General features: G+C 43.2%; 1 protein-coding gene across 1 annotated transcript in view; it reads right to left on the bottom strand.

The window, feature by feature from the left end:
• Positions 1-9,090: 9,090 nt before the first annotated feature.
• Positions 9,091-19,903, bottom strand: part of LOC109935258 (dendritic cell-specific transmembrane protein) — a 25,331-nt gene continuing 14,518 nt past the window's right edge. Inside the window, exons 2-4 of the mRNA XM_048595949.1 lie at positions 18,389-19,452; positions 13,261-13,593; positions 9,091-10,655 (exon numbers count right to left, since the gene is read on the bottom strand). Of these exons, the coding sequence (XP_048451906.1) occupies positions 10,548-10,655; positions 13,261-13,593; positions 18,389-19,417 (1,470 nt within the window). The 5' untranslated portion in view covers positions 19,418-19,452 and the 3' untranslated portion in view covers positions 9,091-10,547. The remainder of the gene's footprint in view (positions 10,656-13,260; positions 13,594-18,388; positions 19,453-19,903) is intronic.

Raw genomic sequence — 19,903 nt, 5'->3', positions numbered from 1 at the left:
TGTGTTCATCCAGCCCTGCACCTTGTTGTCTCGGATTCTCCAGCATCTGCAGTTCCTACTACCTCTGATACAATATTCCAAGTGTGGTCTAAGCAGGGTTATATAGAGCTGCAGCATAACCTCGCGGCTCTTAAACTCAATTCTCCTGCCAATGAAAGCCAATGTTGTGCCAGGTAAAAAACTTGGGTCGGCCAGTTATCACCTCAAAAGGACTCAGGCCCATGGTTCTGTTTGGGGTGGCTCGAATGCTACATAGGACCAGAGATAGAGCATGAGGCCAAGGCAGTCCTTTTTGATGGTACTTAGCTAGGCATTGTTTCGGAGTCCGATTTATGCGTTCCATCTGTCCAGATGACTGAGGGTAATTAAGCCCCATTTAATATTCAGCAGTCTGCGCACTTCCTGGCACACTACACCTGTAAAATGTGTCCTTTCATCTGAGTCTATACTACTCAGGACTCCCTATCGGGGAATGTATTCCTTAAAGAGGACTTTAGCGTTATGATTGGCCATGGCTCGCTGAGCCAGAGATGCTTTCAACCATCTTGAAAATTTATCAACAATGACTAAGACGTTCGTATATCCTTGACATTTTGGGAGGGATATTAGTCCACCCGTAGACGTTGGAAGGGTCCGGCAGGTGCCGGGGGTGCTTAGTTGTGCATTACTATGGTTGATCCTGAATTATTCTTTTGGCATATTACACAACAGTCTACCACAAGTTGTGCATGTTTCTTGAACCCTGTTCCTCACAAGCTCTTTTGGAACTTAGCCATCATTTGTAAAGGGGCCAGATGTCGCCATGAATGGATCTATTGTGCCAAGAAAGACATTCAAGCTTGTGGTGCAACTGGTTTACCTGTATCTCTTTGCCTCCAGACACCATCCTCTCATAACATAATTCTACATCGCCGAGGCCAACTCTCCAACATCTCCTCCTACCGCCCCCTTGATCATGACCCCAACCCCGACCACCAAACCATTATCTCCCAAACCATCCACAACCTCATCACCTCAGGTGACCTCCCACCCACAGCCTCCAACCTCATTGTTCCCCAACCCCGCACCGCCCACTTTTACCTCCTTCTCAAAATCCACAAACCTGACTGCCCTGGTCGACCCATTGTCTCCGCCTGCTCCTGCCCCACTGAACTTATCTCCACCTATCTTGACTCCATTTACTCCCCCTTAGTCCAGGAACTCCCTACCTACATCCGTGACACCACCCACGCCCTCCACCTCCTCCAGAACTTCCAATTCCCCGGTCCCCAACACCTCATCTTTACCATGGACGTCCAGTCTCGAGACACCTACATTCCCCATACAGATGGCCTAAAGGCCCTCCGCTTCTTCCTGTCCCACAGGCCCAACCAGTCCCCCTCCACTGACACCCTCATCCGCTTAGCCAAACTCGTCCTCACCCTCAACAACTTCTCTTTCAATTCCTCCCACTTCCTACAGACAAAGGGGATGGCCATGGGTACCTGCATGGGCCCAAGCTATGCCTGCCTCTTTGTAGGTTACATGGAACAATCCCTGTTCCGTACCTACACTGGCCCTACATCCCACCTCTTCCTCCGTTACATTGATGACAGTTTAGGCGCCACCTCGTGCTCCCACGGGGAGCTTGAACAGTTCATCCACTTCACCAACACCTTCCACCCCAACCTTAAGTTCACCTGGACCATCTCTAATACCTCTCTCTCCTTCCTGGACCTCTCTGTCTCCATCTAGGGCAAACACCTAGAAACCGATATCCATTTCAAGCCCACTGACTCCCACAGCTACCTAGAATACACCTCCTCCCACCCACCTTCCTGCAAAAATGCCATCCCATATTCCCAATTTCTTTGCCTCCGCCACATCTGCTCCCAGGATGAGGCATTCCACTCCCATACATCTCAGATGTCCTCGTTTTTCAAGGACCGCAATTTCCCCCCGTCAGTGGTCGAGAACGCCCTCGACCGTGTCTCCCGCATTTCCCGCAACTCATCCCTCACACCCCCTCCCCGCAATAACAACCAAAACAGAATCCTCCTTGTCCTCACGTACCACCCCACCAACCTCCGGATCCAACGCATCATCCTCTGGCACTTCCGCCATCTGCAATCCGACCCCACCACCAAAGACATTTTTCCCTCCCCACCTTTATCTGCTTTCTGGAGGGACCACTCTTTCCGTGACTCTCTTGTCGGCTCCACATTCCCCTCCAGCCCCACCACACCCGGCACTTTTCCCTGCAACCGCAGGAAGTGCTACACCTGCCCCCACACCTCCTCCCTGACCCCCATCGCAGGCCCCAAGAAGACTTTCCACATCAAGCAGATGTTCAGCTGCACATCTGCTAATGTGGTATACTGCATCCACTGTTCCTGTTGTGGCCTCCTCTACATCGGGGAAACCAAGCGGAGGCTTGGGGACCGCTTTGCAGAACACCTAAACTCGGTTCGCACTAAACAACTGCACCTCCCAGTGGCGAACCATTTCAACTCCCCTTCCCATTCCTCAGACGACCTGTCCATCCTGGGCTTCCTGCAGTGCCACAACGATGCCCTCCGAAGGTTGCAGGAACAGCAACTCATATTCCGCTTGGGAACCCTGCAGCCCAATGGTATCAATGTGGACTTCACAAGCTTCAAAATCTCCCCTCCCCCTACCGCATCCCAAAACCAGCCCAGCTCGTCCCCGCCTCCCTAACCTGTCCTTCCTCCCACCTATCTCCTCCTCCCACCTCAAGCCCCACCCATCTCCTACCTACTAACCTCATCCCGCCCCCTTGACCTGTCCGTCCTCCCTGGACTGACCTATCTCCTCCCTAACTCCCCACCTACACTCACCTTTACTGGCTCCATCCCCGCCTCTTTGACCTGTCTGTTTCCTCTCCACCTACCTTCTCCTCTATCCATCTTCTATCCGCTTCCCCCTCTCTCCCTATTTATTTCAGAACCCCCTTCCCCTCCCCCATTTCTGAAGAAGGGTCTAGGCCTGAAACATCAGCCTTCCTGCTCCTCTGATGCTGCTTGGCCTGCTGTGTTCATCCAGCTCTACACCTTGTATATCTCAAATTCTCCAGCATCTGCAGTTCCTAGTATCTCTCTCAATCCATGTCCGTTTCTCTTCTCGAGGGCATTGTTCTTGCATGGTCTTCAAGTCCTGTAACTTGTTCGTGCAGGTTTGTATTTTGGGTTTTGTTGATCCAGTAGGGTGATTTCCCGGCGAAGCTGCATTTCTAGCCATCTGGTCTCCTAAGGCATTGCCTTGAGCTTCCCACAGTGTTCTGTCAGGTATGAGCTTTACATTTCAAAACTGAAACTTCCTGTGACAATTATATGACTTTGAGGAGGTCTTGTATTTCATCCCTGTTTAGGATAGGTGTTCCAGCAGCTGTAAGGAATCCCCATTTCTGCCACAGGGGTCCGAAATAATGGACTACTCCAAACACATAGCAGGAGTCTGTATAAATATTTGCAGTTTCCACATTCGCTATTTTACAGGCTTCTGTAAGTGCTTGTAGTCCTACCTGTTGTGCTGAGGTGCCCACCAGCTAGTTATCACTTCGTGTAAGATGGTAATGGCCCAGCCTGCTTTCCGTATGCCATTCTCAACAAACCAAGACCCATCTATGAAAAGGACAAGGTCCGGATTCTGCAAAGGCTCTTCTGTTGCCTGAGCTGCCTCAGCTAAGTGATGCAGAATTTGTTCTTCTTTAACCTCATTGGTTACTTCCCCTCCTCCCTCCATTTGGTCCTTTCACAGAGCAGTTTTTAATTTTTGAAAGGCAGAACGCTGCTCTGGGTAATTGTAACAGCTTCGTTGGATTCCTTCTTTTCTTTCAAAAGATCATTCAGTGGCTGAGCTAACTGTCTATAACTATTGATCCAGTTTCAGTTGAAATTACAAAGGCCCAGAAAATACCTCAATTCTTGACTAGTAAGTGGGTTCTTCGGCTGTTCAAATAGCAGCTGTCCTATCCTGAGTCATTTCACGTTTTCCTGCTGCAATCTTTTGTCCTAAGTGTATTTTACTTCGTGGGCAATTTGTGCCTTCTAAAGGTTGGCCTTATGGCTACAGGAGTGTAAATGGTCAAGGAGGACATGTAAACCCTCCCTATGTTGCTCCTCCACCTAGAACGCTATTAGAATTATCATCCACGTATTGAATTATGTGTATGCTATCCGTGGCAATTCCTACAAATGATTTTGCAAAGCCATATGGTATACAGTAGACAACAAGGTGCAAGGCTGGATGAACACAGCAGGCCAAGCAGCATCATAGGAGCAGAGAGGCTGACGTTTCGGGCCTAGACCCTTCATCAGAAAAGGTATACAGTAGGGCTACTGTGAAAGCCCGGTGGCAGACATGTCCAGGTACACTGTTATTGTTGGATGGTAGAAGCAAACCATGGTTGTACCTCAGGGGCCAAGGGAACAGACCAAAATCCATTGGCCATGTCTATCGCCAAAAAGAGTTTGTGATCCGGTGACAGAGCTAAAAATGGTAGAGGGATCAGCAACCGAGGGTGCTTCTTGATCAATACACTGGCTTACTGTCCTGTAGTCTACTGTCAGATGCCAGGTTTTGTCCGGCTTTTTAACTGGCCATACTGGACTATTAGGTGAATTGTGGACTTTTAATAGTATACTTTATTGCTCTAATTGTTTGATTACAGGTAAAATACTAGCAATGGAGGCCAGACTAATGGGATATCCTTTAGTAGATAGCGGGGCAACTCTGGTAAAAAGTGACCAGGGTTACCTTTAACAGACCACAGTCATTTTTATCCTTTGCCCAAATCAGATAATTCTGCCATTCTTCCTGTTTGAAGTGTTGTATTGACCATTTAAGGCCTTTGTAAGGTTCCACATGGTAGGCTACTCTGGAAGGTTAGATTGCATGGATTCCAGGGAGAGTTGGCAAATTGGATACACAATTGGCTTGACAGTAGGAAGCGGAACAGAGTAACAGCGGAAGGATGCTTGTCAGACTGGAGGCCTGTGACTGGTGGTGTGCCTCAGGGGTCAGTGCTGGGCCCATTGCTGTTTGTTATCTATATCAGTGATTTGGATGAGAATGTACAAGGCATGATTAATAAGTTTTCAGATGACACTAAAATAGGCGGTGTTGTGGACAGTGAGGAAGGTTATCAGAAATTGCAGCAGGATGTTGATCAGCTGGGGAAGTGGGCTGAGAAATGGCAAATGGATTTTACCATAGAATCCCTACAGTGTGAAAACAGGCCATTGAGCCCAACAAGTCCACACTGCCCGTCCGAAGAGCATCCCACCCAGGCCCATTCCCCTAATTTCCCATGTCCAACCCACCTAACCTAAATGTCCCTGGGTACTATGGGCAATTTAGCATGGCCAATCCACCTACCCTGCACATCTTTGGACTGTGGGAGGAAACTGGAGCACCCGAAGGAAACCCACGCAGACACGGAGAGAACGTGCAAACTCCACACAGACTGTCACCTGAGGCTGGAATCGAACCTGAGTCCCTGGCGCTGTGAGGCAGCAATGCTAGCCACCATGCCGTCCCATAAAGATGTGTGAGATGTTGCATTTTGGAAAGTCAAATCAAGGTAGGAGTTTCATGGTGAATGGTAAGGCCTTAAGAAGTGTAGTGGAACAGAGAGACCTTGGAGTTCAGGTGCACGGTTCTCTGGAAGTGGAGTCACAGGTAGACAGGCTTGTGAAGAAGACTTTTGGCACATTGGCCTTCATCAGTCAGGGCACTGAGTATAGAACAGGGGCAGAGGTTGCTGGGGTGCTCAGCGGGTCTGGCAGCATCTGTGGGGAGGGGACTGGGGTTAGTGTTTCGGGTTCAGTGACCCTTCCTCGCCAGACCCGGGGCGTTAACTCTGGTTTTTTACTTTGCGGATGCTGCCGGACCTGCTGGGCGTTTCCAGCAACTTCTGTTTTTGTTCTTGATTTACAGAATCTGTAGTTCTTTTGGATTTCATTGAGTATACAAGTTGGGAAGTTATGTTGCAGGTGTACAGGACATTGGTGAGGCCGCACTTGGAGTATTGTGTTCGGTTTTGGTTACCTTGCTATGGGAAGGATGTTATTAAACTGGAAAGAGAGCAGAAGAAATTTACAAGGATGTTACCAGGACTGAAGGGATTGAGTTATAGGGAGAGTTTGGACAAGCTAGGACGTTTTAGTTTAGAACATAGGAGACTGAGGGGTATCTAATAGAAGTATATAAGATCATGACAGGCATGGATAGGGTGAATGCACTCAGTCTTTTTCCCAAATTTGGGGAATCAAGGACTAGAGAGCGGCAGTTTAAGGTAAAAAGGAAAAATTTCATGTGAACCTGAGGGGCAACTTTTTTACACAGAGGATGGTATGCATATGGAATGAGCTGCCAGCAGAATTGGTTGAGGCAGGTACATTAACAATATTTAAAAGGTATTTGAATGAATACATTGTTAGGAAAGGCTTAGAAAGATATGGGCTAAGTGCAGGAAAATGGGGTTAGCGTGGATGGACATTTTGGTCGGCATTGGCCAGTTTGGGCCAGAAGGCCTATTTCCATGCTGTAGGATTCTATGACTATATGACTCTAGGACTCTATGTTACACGGCCATCCTTAAATTGTAGTGAAGAATTTATCTGGGTTCAGACATCCATTCCCAAAGGACTTGTTGTACAGGCCCAATCTATACAGACTCTAAGATCTCGTGCAGCCCCAATTGTATTGGCAATAGTTGTGTTTTCCTGAGAATTAGTCCTTCCCCCCACCCCCCCGCCCCACCACTCCAACTGTCATCATCAAAGGGCAAATTATGTCCATCAATAAAGGCAAACTTGTCAATTCAGCTCCAGTGTCCAAAAGACAATCAATTTCCCTATCACCCACCTCCATCAAAACATAACTGCTGTCTGGTCGATTTTCTAAAGCTGCTAAAAAAGGGGCTAAGAGATGAGAGGTGGGCTGTTCTAGTTTTTTGTGAGGTTCAGGAGAGTTTCCTGTTATGTGGGAGACAGTCACTTAATCCATTCCAGTAGCACCTGTTTGGCCAGAGGGATTTTAGGGCAGCACGGTGGCTCAGTGGTTCGCACCGCTACCTCACAGCACCAGGGATCCGGGTTTGATTCCAGCCTTGGGCGGCTGCCTGTGTGGAGTTTGCACATTCTCCCCGTATCTGCATGGGTTTCCTTCGGGTGCTCCAGTTTCCTCCCACAGTCCAAAGATGTGCAGGGTAGGTGGATTGGCCATGCTAAATTGGCCCACAGTGCCCAGGAATGTTTGGTTTATACATGGGAAATGCAGGGATAGGGGAATGGGTCTAGGTGGGATGCTCTTCGGACAGGCAGTGTGGACTTGTTGGGCTGAATGGCCTGTTTCCACACTGTCGGGATTCTATGATTTTCTAGGTTTTAGGTTCCAGTTTAGAAGTGGATTTAGCTGCGGTCATTTTCTTTTTCAACTGGCACGTTTTTGCCCAATGTCCTTCTAGGCCGCAATTATTACATTTGCCTGGGTGTCTATCTGTTGAGATCCCTGGTGTAGTTACCACAGTCTGCAGTTCTTAATTTGGACTCCATATTTCATTCAAGGTGATTTGTAGCCTCAACTATTTCTCCATATGTCTTTCCACTGTTCTCCCAATCTGAGATCGTAACTTTTAACACCTTCGCCAACTTTGGTTTTAGCCCTGCAATGAATGCAGATTTAAGAGGTGTGAGTTTACTATGATCTAACTTATCCAGAGTGTCAATATTGCCGAGCAACCTGAAGTGTTCAATCCAGACTGCCACGAAACACTTCACGTAATCTCTCAATTCCTCATTACCTCTTTGCTGGTAAGCCGAATTATTACTCCATTCAGTTTTAGGAGGTGCCATAATCCTTCAACCAATTTCTAATAGCATTCCATCCATCATCAAGGTCTTGCCCATTTCTCCTCTTACCTATCTAGCACGTTTCCTGATGGTGTTACCTCCTACAATGGTGGGCACTACTTGTACCCCTTCCAAAGGATGGGGACTGTATATATCTTTAAGGTTTTCCACTTCACGCCACATTTTCATGCCTCCTTTTTTTGGATGGAGCAGTTCTTTGGACCACCTCTTGACCAGCTTAGGGTTGGCATGTTTGTGGTCTGTCCATGTGTATATTCATATTTGACTACACCCTTTTCATCTTCTGTTTTTTCTTCTTTCTGGCTCCTAGTCTGTACCAGCCTTAAATTAAAGGCCTGTTGGTTGTTGCCCTCATTAAATCACTGTCATCAGAGTTGTGTCCCTCAATTTCACTTAGGGTTCAGATCTTAGGTTCACATTCTGAGTACTGAGGAGCAGGAGGGGCACTCGGATAAGGAGGAGTTGATGGAACATTAGGTAAGCTAGAGCTGCAGTTTGCTTCCCTTTCCTTTTGGAGTTCCAATTTAATAGTTTTTAGTTCAGTGCAGACCACTTTTAATTGGTCTTTCAGATTATTAATTTCACGGTCATGATTAGATTTCTCAATAATTTCCTGTCGCTTTCTGTCTTGTTGCATTACACATAAAGACCAGCGAATCTGTTCTTTGCCTTTTAGTTGGGTAGTTTTACCACAAACATGTTAAATGTTATCGAAGGATCTTTGTCCCATGGAGGTTCCATACTTTTGGTGGATTTCTGTCAGTGTCGTAGAGCGGTCAAATCGTTGTTCAATGTATTCTTTTAAATTTTGGAGGTGTGTCCTCAGATATATTGGGCAGGGTCTGCCTGCTTTTAACAGTCATGGGCAAGTCAGATTTAGACATCTTGAACAATGTTTTTGTGCTCCTGATATTAGAGTCGTTAGGCCTATTCATATAGGGCCGTGGGTCCTTTATGACTGTCTAGATGTTTAGCTTTTGCTATGGGCTCATGCTTCTTATTGGTGCTAAGGTTCTTTTAATAGAATCGCTTTGGACTGTCACCAAAAATCCTTTACACAAATGTGCTTTTATTAAAAGAGGAGTCCTTACCTCGGGGTGCCGATGGGTGTACAGAATGTTCTCGGGGTCTCTGCAGTCTTTGCAAATCCTGCTGACTACACCAAGTTGTTGGATATACTCTTTTTTTCTTCTTAGAATAACCAGTTATCAATAGGTAAAAATTCAAGGATTTTTAATAAGAAAAAGTGGCAATTACATTCTGGTTGCTGAGAATAAGTGTGTAACTGCATTGATTCTAAGTTCGCCTTACATTTTTAAACATTCAGACACTGATAGCTTTATTTAATTACATTTCTTTTTCAAGCCCTTGCAATACAATAAGCCAATTACAACATGACATTTCATCAGTAAACTATAACCCTATTAGCAGCAGAAACAAATTTAACTGTTATACAATATTAACTCAATTAGATAAGCTGTGCAACACTCTGTTTAACCCTATTAGCAACAGAAATAAATTTAACTGTTATACAATATTAGCTCAATCGCACTGTTTTCTTATATTCCCACACATATAATAACTATTCTTCTAAATTTTGTCAAACCCCGCCTAACATAAGATTTATTCTTAGTGCCCATGATCTGACTGCTGCTTCAATTTTCCTCTGACAGGCTATTCTTTTCAATGTTACCCAAAACTGAGTATCTGTTCAAATATATAAATCTTAAATAGAATCAACCAATTAGCTGAACAATCAAATTAAAAAACAATTCTTCCTCAAGTTGTCCAGCAGACAGCTTGCAATCTTCTGATATAAAAAAAGTCTTACTCCAGATCCATCAATGTGTAAGTCTCTCCAAAAGCTCCGTAAACACAACACCGTTTTAAAATTCTCTTCCATAATTTAAAAAAATCCGTGTTTTAAAAAACTTTAATGATGTTGAAAAAATACCTCCTTCTAAGCGTATAATTTTAGAGAAAAAAACAAGCTGTCCACATGTAGGTATCTTCAAAAGGTCCATGAACACACAACATTTGAAAAACATCACGCGCATCTCTTTTGGGGTTTTTTATGTTTTTGACTATAAAAGAACCAAAAATGAATCAAAATAAAAATATTATATCACTGAAATTTAATAACTGTAAGAAATCCAGAAGTAAGATACGGGAAACCCTTTTCAAAAATTCCATTAACACAAGCCATTTGAAAAAAAAATCAGTGTTTTTCTTATGTTTTTGACTATAAAAGAATCAAAAATGAATCAAAATAAAAATCTTACACGACTGAAATGTGGTAAGTGTGAGAAATCTAGAATTAAACCTAGAAATAGGCTTGCAATTTCAGGAGCAGCTGTAAAATCCGGGCTACCCACAGTCAACCATTTTAAATCTCATATGAGTCATTCATACCTGCTGTCATTGCAATATTTCATTGATGTTACATCAAAAGGTTTCACTCTAACTTTCCCATTCACTGAATTTCCATAGCTAAACACAGTTTTGGAATCAAATTCAAATAAGCCCAAGTTATAGAAAATAGTTTTGTGTTGCAAAATGTGAACACTTATATTTCCATAGTTTATTGTAGAGAATGCATGTCGCTAGTTATAATGGTCTATCACATGATCAGACAAAGCGCTAGGCCCAGTATAATTGCCAATTCACCTTTATTCAAAGCTCGACACATAACTTATGAGAGCTCTGGTGTTGAAATTCTGTTTTCTGCAGTAAGTCACCCTTTCTTTGCTTCATTCTGAAGATTGGAAACCAAAATGAGACCTGTAGGAGTTACAAAGCAGAAATGTGAAACACAAAATATTTGCTTCTATTCCACATTTTCTTTTCTTCAGAAATCCAAATTATCTATAAAATCTCCATTCTTTTTAGGCATTCTCCTACTGTACCCTTAGAACAGCAGAAGGGCCAGGAACTGCCACATCAAGGCTATGTTCCAAACTTCTAGGGAAATCCACATCATCCCTTGGTTGCAGAGCCACTAATAAACGGTCACTCAGAGATAGTAGGAACAGCCGATGGTGGAGTCTGAGATAACAAGGTGTAGAGCTGGATGAACACAGCAGACAAGGCAGCATCAGAGGAGCAGGAAAGCTGACGTTTTGGGTCTGGGCCCTTCTTCAGAAATGGGGAAGGGGAAGGGGTCTCTGAAATAAATAGAGAGAGGGGGAGGCAGTGATAGAGGTGGATAGTGGAACAGATAGGTTTGGTGTAAACGAGAATCAATCGAGAGGCTGGAGATCTCCCTACGTTATGAGTTCTTGCTCATCTGAGCTTCTACTGTTTGTAGCATTAGCAAGATTGCTTGTACCAGTCTGAGCATCACATGTGGAATCTGTACTCAGGGGAGTACTGAAGGACTATTTTGGGCAATGCCAAGGACTTTCTAGGTGAGGGAAGAGAGGGGTGAGTGTTGTCTTGACTCAGGTAGCTGCCTCAGTCATTTGGTTTCCATGTAGCTACAAGATCATTGCATTTAATCTGTTAATGTCATGATTCTCATTATCCATTTCTAATTCTGTATATGTTTCTCCAACTGCTTAAGTCACTTTCCACCATTGGATACTCCATACTTGTCCAGCATTCAGTCCTGAATAGGACACTTAAACTATTGGAGAAAATTAAATTTATTCTTGACAATTCGTTGTATTGTGAATATAAACAATTCTCGGTATTTGAATCTTTCTAAGTTCTGGTACTGACTTCTGAGGATATCATGGTCTGCTGCTGGACTGTGGGGAGTGAGAAAGAGACAATATGCATGCTAAAATGAGTGAGCACAGGAATAGAAGCAGAGAGATCTCCAGTTTTTCCTGAGATATCAACAATATATCTGAGGATTTCACCAGTTAAAGGGCAGAGGCAGCAATGAATCAGGGATTGTAGCTGGAAAGGAAGTTGAAAGCAATGATAAAGGAATGGTGTTTCCAATGGGGGTGTTGAAGATAGCGACTTCAATTTCCCCAACTATTTTTATTTAACAGATACAAATCCTTGAATTGAATACAAATCCAGAGTTAATAGTCTAACGATGACAATGAAGCTGTTATTGATTGTTGGAAAAACCCATCTAGTTCACTAATGTCCTTTAGGGAAGAAAATTTGCTGTCCTTACCTGGTCTAGCCTACGCGTGACTCCAGACCCACAGCAATGACTCTTTACTGCTTGCTGGGCAATTAGAGATGGACTATAAATGTTGGCCCAGCTAGTGACACCCATATTCCATAAAACCATAAAGAAATAGGAAAAGGAGTAGGTTGTTCAACCTTTGAGCATGTTCCTCCATTCAATAGAATCACGGCTGATCTGACATTCCTCACATTTATTTTCCTGCATTTTCCCTGCAACATTCAATTCCCCTACTGATCAAGAACTTATCTATCTTAACCTTAAATATACACAAGACTGTTACCTCCAACCTTCCCCTTCACCGCCCCTCCCCATAGCTCTCTGTGGCAAGGAGTTCTAAAGACTCAAAACCTTCTGAGAGAAGACATTCTTCTCATCTCAGTCTTAAATTGGTACTTCTTTATTCTGAGACTATGGCCTTTGATCCTACACTCTCCCATGATGAGAAACTTTCTCTCAGCATTTACGCTGTCAAGCCCTAAATGTATCTTATATATGTCAATGAAATCACTTCTCATTCTTCTAAAGCCAGTGAGTAGGCCTATTTGTTTAGCCTTTGATCATAAGACAATACCACCATACCAGGATCAGGCTAGTGAACCTTCTCTGAACTGCCTCCAATGAAAATTATATCATACCTTAAATTAGGGGACCAGAACTGCTCACAGTACTCCAGATGTGATCTCACCAGCACCTTGTACAATTGCAGTAAGACTTCCCTACTCTTGCACTCCGAATCCTTAGAAATAAGGACCAGTAGTCCAATTAGCCTTACTGAATATCTGCTGCACTTTGTGTACTGGCATTCTATGTTTAATGCACAATTACCCCCAAGAATGTTTGTGTTGCAAATTTTTGTAATGAGTCCCATGAATGAATAGAAAAGTAAAAGCCTAGCGACAGCGGAGTAGCTCTCTCAGTGTATAATGGTTCCCACAGACCTGGGTTTTGGCGAGGTCTGACAACAAAGAGGTGACGAAGGAGTCAAGAAAGAAGCAGAAAAGATGTAACTGGGATTCAATATGATTATCAACATCTTTAGGGTTAACATTGACCAGAAACTCAACTAGACTTGCCAGATAAACACAATGGCTACAAGAGCAGGTCAGAGGCTAGAATACTGTGATGAGCTCTTTAAATAACTGCTATGGAAATTTATTCAAGATTACAGTAACAATGTTGCTTTGAATTAACCTTGTAAAAAGTTTGTATTAAAATATATTACAACAAATTCCTTACACAATCATCTGTGAAGTTTTGAGTTTCCTCTGTTCCCATTAATTTGACCCAGGCTCTTTTCCGTAGTATTTTTTCATGTAGAAACTCTATTCGCCTTTTTTCTGTCTCAGAGTAAAATGATGACAAAACCAACACTTTCAATATTGTAAATTTTGCGGAGAATAAAGTGAGCAACAGTAAGGCAGCAATTATTACAATAAGTGGGGTCCATATATTGCTTATCGTCAAAGTTGGTTGGGGGATGCAGTCAGCTTTGGACAAATGAGTTACATATGAGAATGTTCCTCTGGATTTGTGCCTCTTCAACGGAGTTTTGATAAAAATGATTTCTTCCTGTGGGGATATAAAGATGCATAAGTAAACAATCAGATTCTCAGCTCAATATGAACATTCAAACCAATGCACCAATAAGGAATTTTTACACAGGTTTTCAGATTGTCCATTGTTTCAGTGATGTCACTACAATAATATCCATAAACTAACTGACATGTAAATGCTGCAGAAACTTGTTCAATGGGCTAAACAAAGTTGTTTATCAAATGAGCAAGAACAAAGGGCTTTAGATGTTGTGGGACTGACCTCTGCAGTTTCAGGTCAATATATGTACCCATATAATTGTATGAAGGGTCTTTGTCTGTAAGCAAGTGATTTAGTTAATAGATTGTTAACTAAGAAGTTTTGATCTGCAGTGTAAAAATGGACATATGTATGTATGTGCAGGTGTGGGTCAGTATAAATATGTCTGTATTTGTGTGTCTGCATACCTGTGTCCGTTTGCTTGTCCACCTGTATGTGCACACGTGTGTGTCTGTGCGATTTTGCATGTATGTGTATCTATGAATGTAACTTTGCGTATATGAATGTGATTCTGCAGTTATCATTGAAAAGTGTGGTGTGTGATGGTATTCAGCCCATCAGTGGGCATGATGGAGGTTACCACTGTCAAGAATCCAAGGTAACTGTCCTCTGTTTAAGGTCACTGGGGAGGGGTTTCCAAAAATATTCCAGTGAAAGGGCAAGGGAGGCTCAATGATTCCTTACAGAACGGAATTTGTGCTTGGAGGCAGAGGATATAGGTGAGATCCTAAATGGGTACTTTACATCAGTATTCACACAGAAGAAGGATATGGAGGATAGTGAGATTTTTGTGGAGCATGCTAAAATGCTAGGAAATTTTGAGATTAAGAAAGAAGTGGTGTTGGATCACTTGAAGAGCATTAAAGTGGATAAGTCCGCACGGTCCGATGGTATCTACCCACGTTGTTGAGAGAGGCAAGAGAGGAGATTGCTGGGGCCTTGACCAAGATCTTTGTATTCTTGTTAGCCACTGGAAAGATCCCAGAGGACTGGCAACTAGCTAATGTTGTTCGTCTTCATGAAGGGAAATAAGGATAATCCGGGAAATAAGGATAATCCAGGAAACTATAGACAGATGAGTCTCACATCGGTTGTTGGGAAGCTATTGGAGAGAATTCTTAGGGATAGGATTTATGCACATTTGGGTAAGCATGGCCTAATTAGCATGGCTTTGTGCAGGGAAGATCATGTCTTATTAGCTTGATTGAATTTTTTGACGAGTTGACAAAAGTGATCAATGAGGGTAGGGTAGTGGATGTTGTTTACAAGGATTTTAGTAAGGTTTTTGACAAGGTCCCTCATAGTAGGCTCATCCAGAAGATTAAGATGCATGGGATCCATGGTGACTTGGCCACATGATTCAGAATTGGCTTGCCCATAGTGGTGGAAGGGTGTTTTTCAGGCTGGAGGTCTGTGACGAGCGGTGTTCCGCAGGGGTACTGGGACTTCAGCTGTTTGTGATATTATGAATGACTTAGATGAGAATGTAGATGGATGGGTTATTAAGTTTGCAGATGATACAAAGATTGTTGGAGTTGTGGATAGTATAGAAGGTTGTCAAAGGATACAGCGGGTTATAGATCAGTTGCAGATATGGGTGGAGCAATGGAAGATGGCGTTTAATCTGGGTAAGTTTGAAGTGCTGCACTTTGGGAGATCAAATGTTAAGGAAAAGTATACAGTTAATGGCAGGACTCTGAATAGCATTGATGTACAGAAGGATCTTAGAGTTCAAGTCCATTGCTCCCTGAAAGTGGTCATGCAAGTAGATTGGGTGGTAAAGAAGGTGTATGGCAGGTTTGCCTTTATTGGGTAAGTGAGTGCAAGAGTCAGAATATCATGTTGCAGCTTTAAAAGACTGCGGTTAGGCCACACTTAGAGTATTACGTTCAATTCTGGTCGCCACATTATAGGAAAGATATGGAAGCTTTGGAGAGGGTGCTAAAGAGGTTTACCAGGATGCTGCCTTGATTACAGGATATGACCTGTAAGGAGAGGCTAGAAAAAGTAGTGTTGTTTCTCTTGAGCAGCAGAGGCTGAGGGGAGACTTGATAGAAGTCTATAAAATTATGAGTTGCATACATCAGGTTGATGGTCAGAATCTTTTTCCCAGAGTTGAAATGTCGAATACTTGAGAGTATGCAATTAAGGTGAGTGGGGGAAAGTTCAAAGGATACTTGAGGGGCAAGTTTTTTTTTACACAGGAAGGGGTAGGAGTCTGGAATACACTGCCAGGAGTGGTGGTTGAGGCAGGTACAATATGGGCATTTAAGGGAATGGAGGGATATGGACCAAGGCAGGTAGAAGGGATTAGTTTCATTTGGCATCATGTTCGGCACAAGATCGTGGGCTGAAGGGCCCGTTCCTGTGCTGTACTGTTCTATATTTTATGTTCTATTTGGAGGATCACTTCTATTCCTTATCTTTCTCCTCTGCACCCTCCTGAAGAATCCTATATGGTACTTTCTGTGGCCTTTTCTGGATGGTCCACTGCATTTTTAAAATTTCCTTGACAGACTTGATGCTACTTGGATCTCGCCTCTTGAGTTTCTGCTAATATCCTGTTGAGGCACTGATGCTTTATTGGGCCATAGTTCTGAAGTGAGAATTTTTATGATCCCATGTTATGGGTATGGGTGGGGTGTTGGCAGTGTGGTGTTCAGAGACATGGGTGTTGTTTACTGACAGGAGAGAGGGGTGACTAGCTGTTGGCATTTCTTGAGACTGCTGGAAGCTCTGAGTCATTAAAGTTAACTTTAATTTCCAGTGTGATGAATTCCCTCCAAGGCAGTGGTAGTGGTGCGTAGATTGTCCATTTACTGAGTGGAGGTTGCCTCAGGCCTCTGCCATGGAAATAGCAACTGCCTGCAGGGTAAGTGATTGAGGACAGGCTGATCCTCCACAATGATCTTACAAACTCAATCTCAGTCTTACTAAGATGCAGGAGAGCCTTGCTTGTGGCCATTCAGAGCCTCGTGGAGGGGCAGCAAAATGCTCTCAATTTGCTGGCCAGCAGGGGGTGCAGATGGGCCACGAGAGGAAAGATGGTGACAGACCACTGAGCAATAAAGATGCTAATTGAGTGGATTCTCCATTTGTATGCCATGTGGCTTTCCAGCCTAAGGTCAACCCATTCGGATCTGTATTGTCCATGGCATGCATCTCTGGCAGCAAGACGCTGGTCCCATCAAGCTCCTTCTCCTGCTACTCGTCTTCCTCAACCCCTTGCTCTGGAGACACAGAGTGGTCAGGATCAGTTGGGCTATTTTATGCAAGGGTTGGTTAGCTCAGTTGGTTGTATGGCTGGTTAGCAGCGTGGGTTCAATTCCTGCACTGGCTGAGATTATAACGCAGGACTCTCCTTCTTAACCTCTTCCCCTCACCTGAGGTGTGGTGACCTACAGGTTAAACCACCTGCAGACGTCTCTTTCTAGTGAGAGAGCAGCCCTATGATTTACTAGGACAATGGTGACTTTACCTATGCAAGTCAGAACACTCTACCTTTCAGAATATCTCTGCTGGTACATACTGAAGGTACCTCATACATCCTCATGCCAGAATTATATTACAGTAACACTGGTGAAATCCTCAGTAAGTGTTCTTGTGTTCACATGGCTCCTGTTGTAGCTTCCAGGTTTGCTAGTTCCATGTTTTTCATTGGTATCACTAGCATGCCTTCAGACCAGAGCCTTCGTCTCCAAGGAATCCTTTTCTGGCTCTGTTTGAAGGTGTGAATATATTTGGGAAGGTGAATAGTGTCATTAATCTATTAAGATCAACAGAGAAGTCCTCCCAAAAGTGGAACATTTCCCCTACCTGGAAGTCAGCTCTTAACTAAGGCTGACATTGATGTGGAGATCCATCACCACATTCAATCCACCAGTGCTGCCTTTGGATGTGTAAAGTTGAGAGCCTTCAATGACTGAAACATCATACTGGTACAAAAATCCTCATATATAAGGCAATTATGCTTCTGACTCTTCTATATTGTTCAGAAACTTGGACTGCATATAGAAACCACCTCAAGGCCATGGAAAAATACCATCAATGCTGTCTAAGATGGATTCTTCACATCATTTGGGAGGACAAGCATTCTAACATCAGCATCCAATAGTACCAGACATGATCATCTGAAACCAAGTCCACAGGACTGGCAACAGATGCCTGAGTTCCACCTGCCAAAGGAAATTTTCTTCACCAGCTCAAGGAAGGCACTCATTCAAGGGGAAGACCAAGAAAGCCCTTCAAAGACTCCCTCAAGAACTGCAAAATAGAACATCTGGGAAACCCTTGCTCAGAAGAAACTGACTGGGAGGACACCCGTCAGCAAGAGCAAGTACAGTAAAGGAATTGAAAAAAAGTAATCTCAAGGTCAAGGACCAATTCCGCCTTCTGGAAACACCAGCCAAATGTATGGTTGGAAATGCAGATCTAGGATCAGACTCATTAGCCATGCAAGGACCCAAAGAACCTGTGACCAGTGAAAAGAAATTGATTGCCAAAGACTGCTCTCACAGATTGACACTGGGATTTTCTGATCTCCTTTCCCCTCACTTTAAATTATGGAAAATTGCTGACTGGAAGTGTGCACGAACAGGAAATCCCAATGAGTCAATCTACCATTTCCCACTTGTAACTTTTCCATCAAAGAATCATACACCAAGTCATTACATTTATAAGTGTAAAGTTATAAAGTGCTTCTGGGCCATTTTAGTTGCAAAAGTTAACCAAAAGAAAACATGTTTATGTTAAAGAAATTATGTCTACTTACAACAAATTGAAAATCCATGGTAATGTTGATTGGAGGCAGATGATCCAGGTGATGTTTTATTGAAGAAATAAGCAAGAATAGCCCGTAATCCAGCATGATGACTGTTGTCCAAATGCACACTTTGATGAGGATGGGAACACAGAAACTTGCCAAGGCTTTCCTTTCTCTTTCTGAGAAAGAGAATGCTGGGATCTTAATGAAAGATTTCCTCTCTTTTTGGGTTAGTTGGAGCAAGTGAGGCTTCCCTTTTTCTTTCTGTTGCTCATTAAACTGCAGGAAATGATTTGTGATGTATATGTTTTCAAACTTTATGTTGGACAAATACCTCTTGATATATAACCCAGTGAATATTAGGGCCAGCAAGAGGCCTAGAATGATCACTGCTCCTTTACAAACTTGGGAAAACATGTCTAATGTTGAAATCATGTGGTTAGCTAGGCCCTCCAAGTTAACTTTAGTCTCATTAAGGTTTTGTTTTAGCTCACCATCTCTTATACTGTGTTTTATCTCAAAATGAACTGGAAACTTGACAAATACATTTTGTGGTAAGTTTTGGATCTGTTGGTGAATCCACTGTAGAATATTAATGTACTTCGCCAAAAGATTCTCAATAGATGGCAGCATGTTTTCCAGGTTGCATTCTAAGCTTTCTACCAACCCTTTTAAGTTATGAAAGCTGTTTTGGGCACATTTGAAGAGCACCACACCAGTGCCAGCTGTGATCAGAGCGTTCCGTCCTTGTTGTGTTCCACATGAGATGAGGACAATCAGAATAAAGCATCTGAGGTGCTTTGAGAGAAACAAAGCTCCAGGAATGATGGCAGCAAAGATTCCACACACGGTCAGACTCACTACAAGGCCACAGTGTAATGCTTGCAAAGATATATAGAGGATGCAACTGGCCCCTAGCCCTATTAGAAGGCAAAGTGAAATTAGACAGATGATATTCTTCAGACCAGACCTCCGCTCTGATGCAAATAGTCCAAACAGGCTTTCAAAACATTGAGCCAAATTCTTGAGACCGACCATTTTAATTTTGATTAACGTTTCCACGATTGAAGAAACTGAAATTAAACAAAATATTTACAAGCATTATTTGAAGAGCAATGGATGAATGTATGATCACTGATTGATGTAGAATAGTGCAAGTATACAATAAAGTTCAATACTGGAGATGGTTGCTTCATCTCCTGCTCTAGTTATCTTTATACACAATGATGATTGGATTAGCAGTTAGAACGGACAAGTAAAGGAAATATTCTTTACAGTTAGGCCTTTCACATTATCAAACTAAAGTAAACCCTTATAGTAAAGAAAAACCGAAAGAACTGCGGATGCTGTAAATCAGGACCAAAAACAGAGTTGCTGGAAAAGCTCAGCAGGTCTAGCAGCATCTGTGAAGGAAAAAACAGATTTAATGTTTTGGGTCCAGTGACCCTTCCTCAGAACCTTATAGTAAAGAACAAAAACAAAGTTTCTGGAAAAGCTCAACAGGTCTGGCAACATCTGTGAAGG

The sequence above is a fragment of the Rhincodon typus genome, chromosome 4 (assembly GCF_021869965.1).
Source record: "Rhincodon typus isolate 14 chromosome 4, sRhiTyp1.1, whole genome shotgun sequence".
NCBI classification, from domain to species: Eukaryota; Metazoa; Chordata; class Chondrichthyes; order Orectolobiformes; family Rhincodontidae; genus Rhincodon; species Rhincodon typus.
Note: the sequence above shows the minus strand (reverse complement) of the source record. Positions and strands in the feature narration are given on the sequence as shown.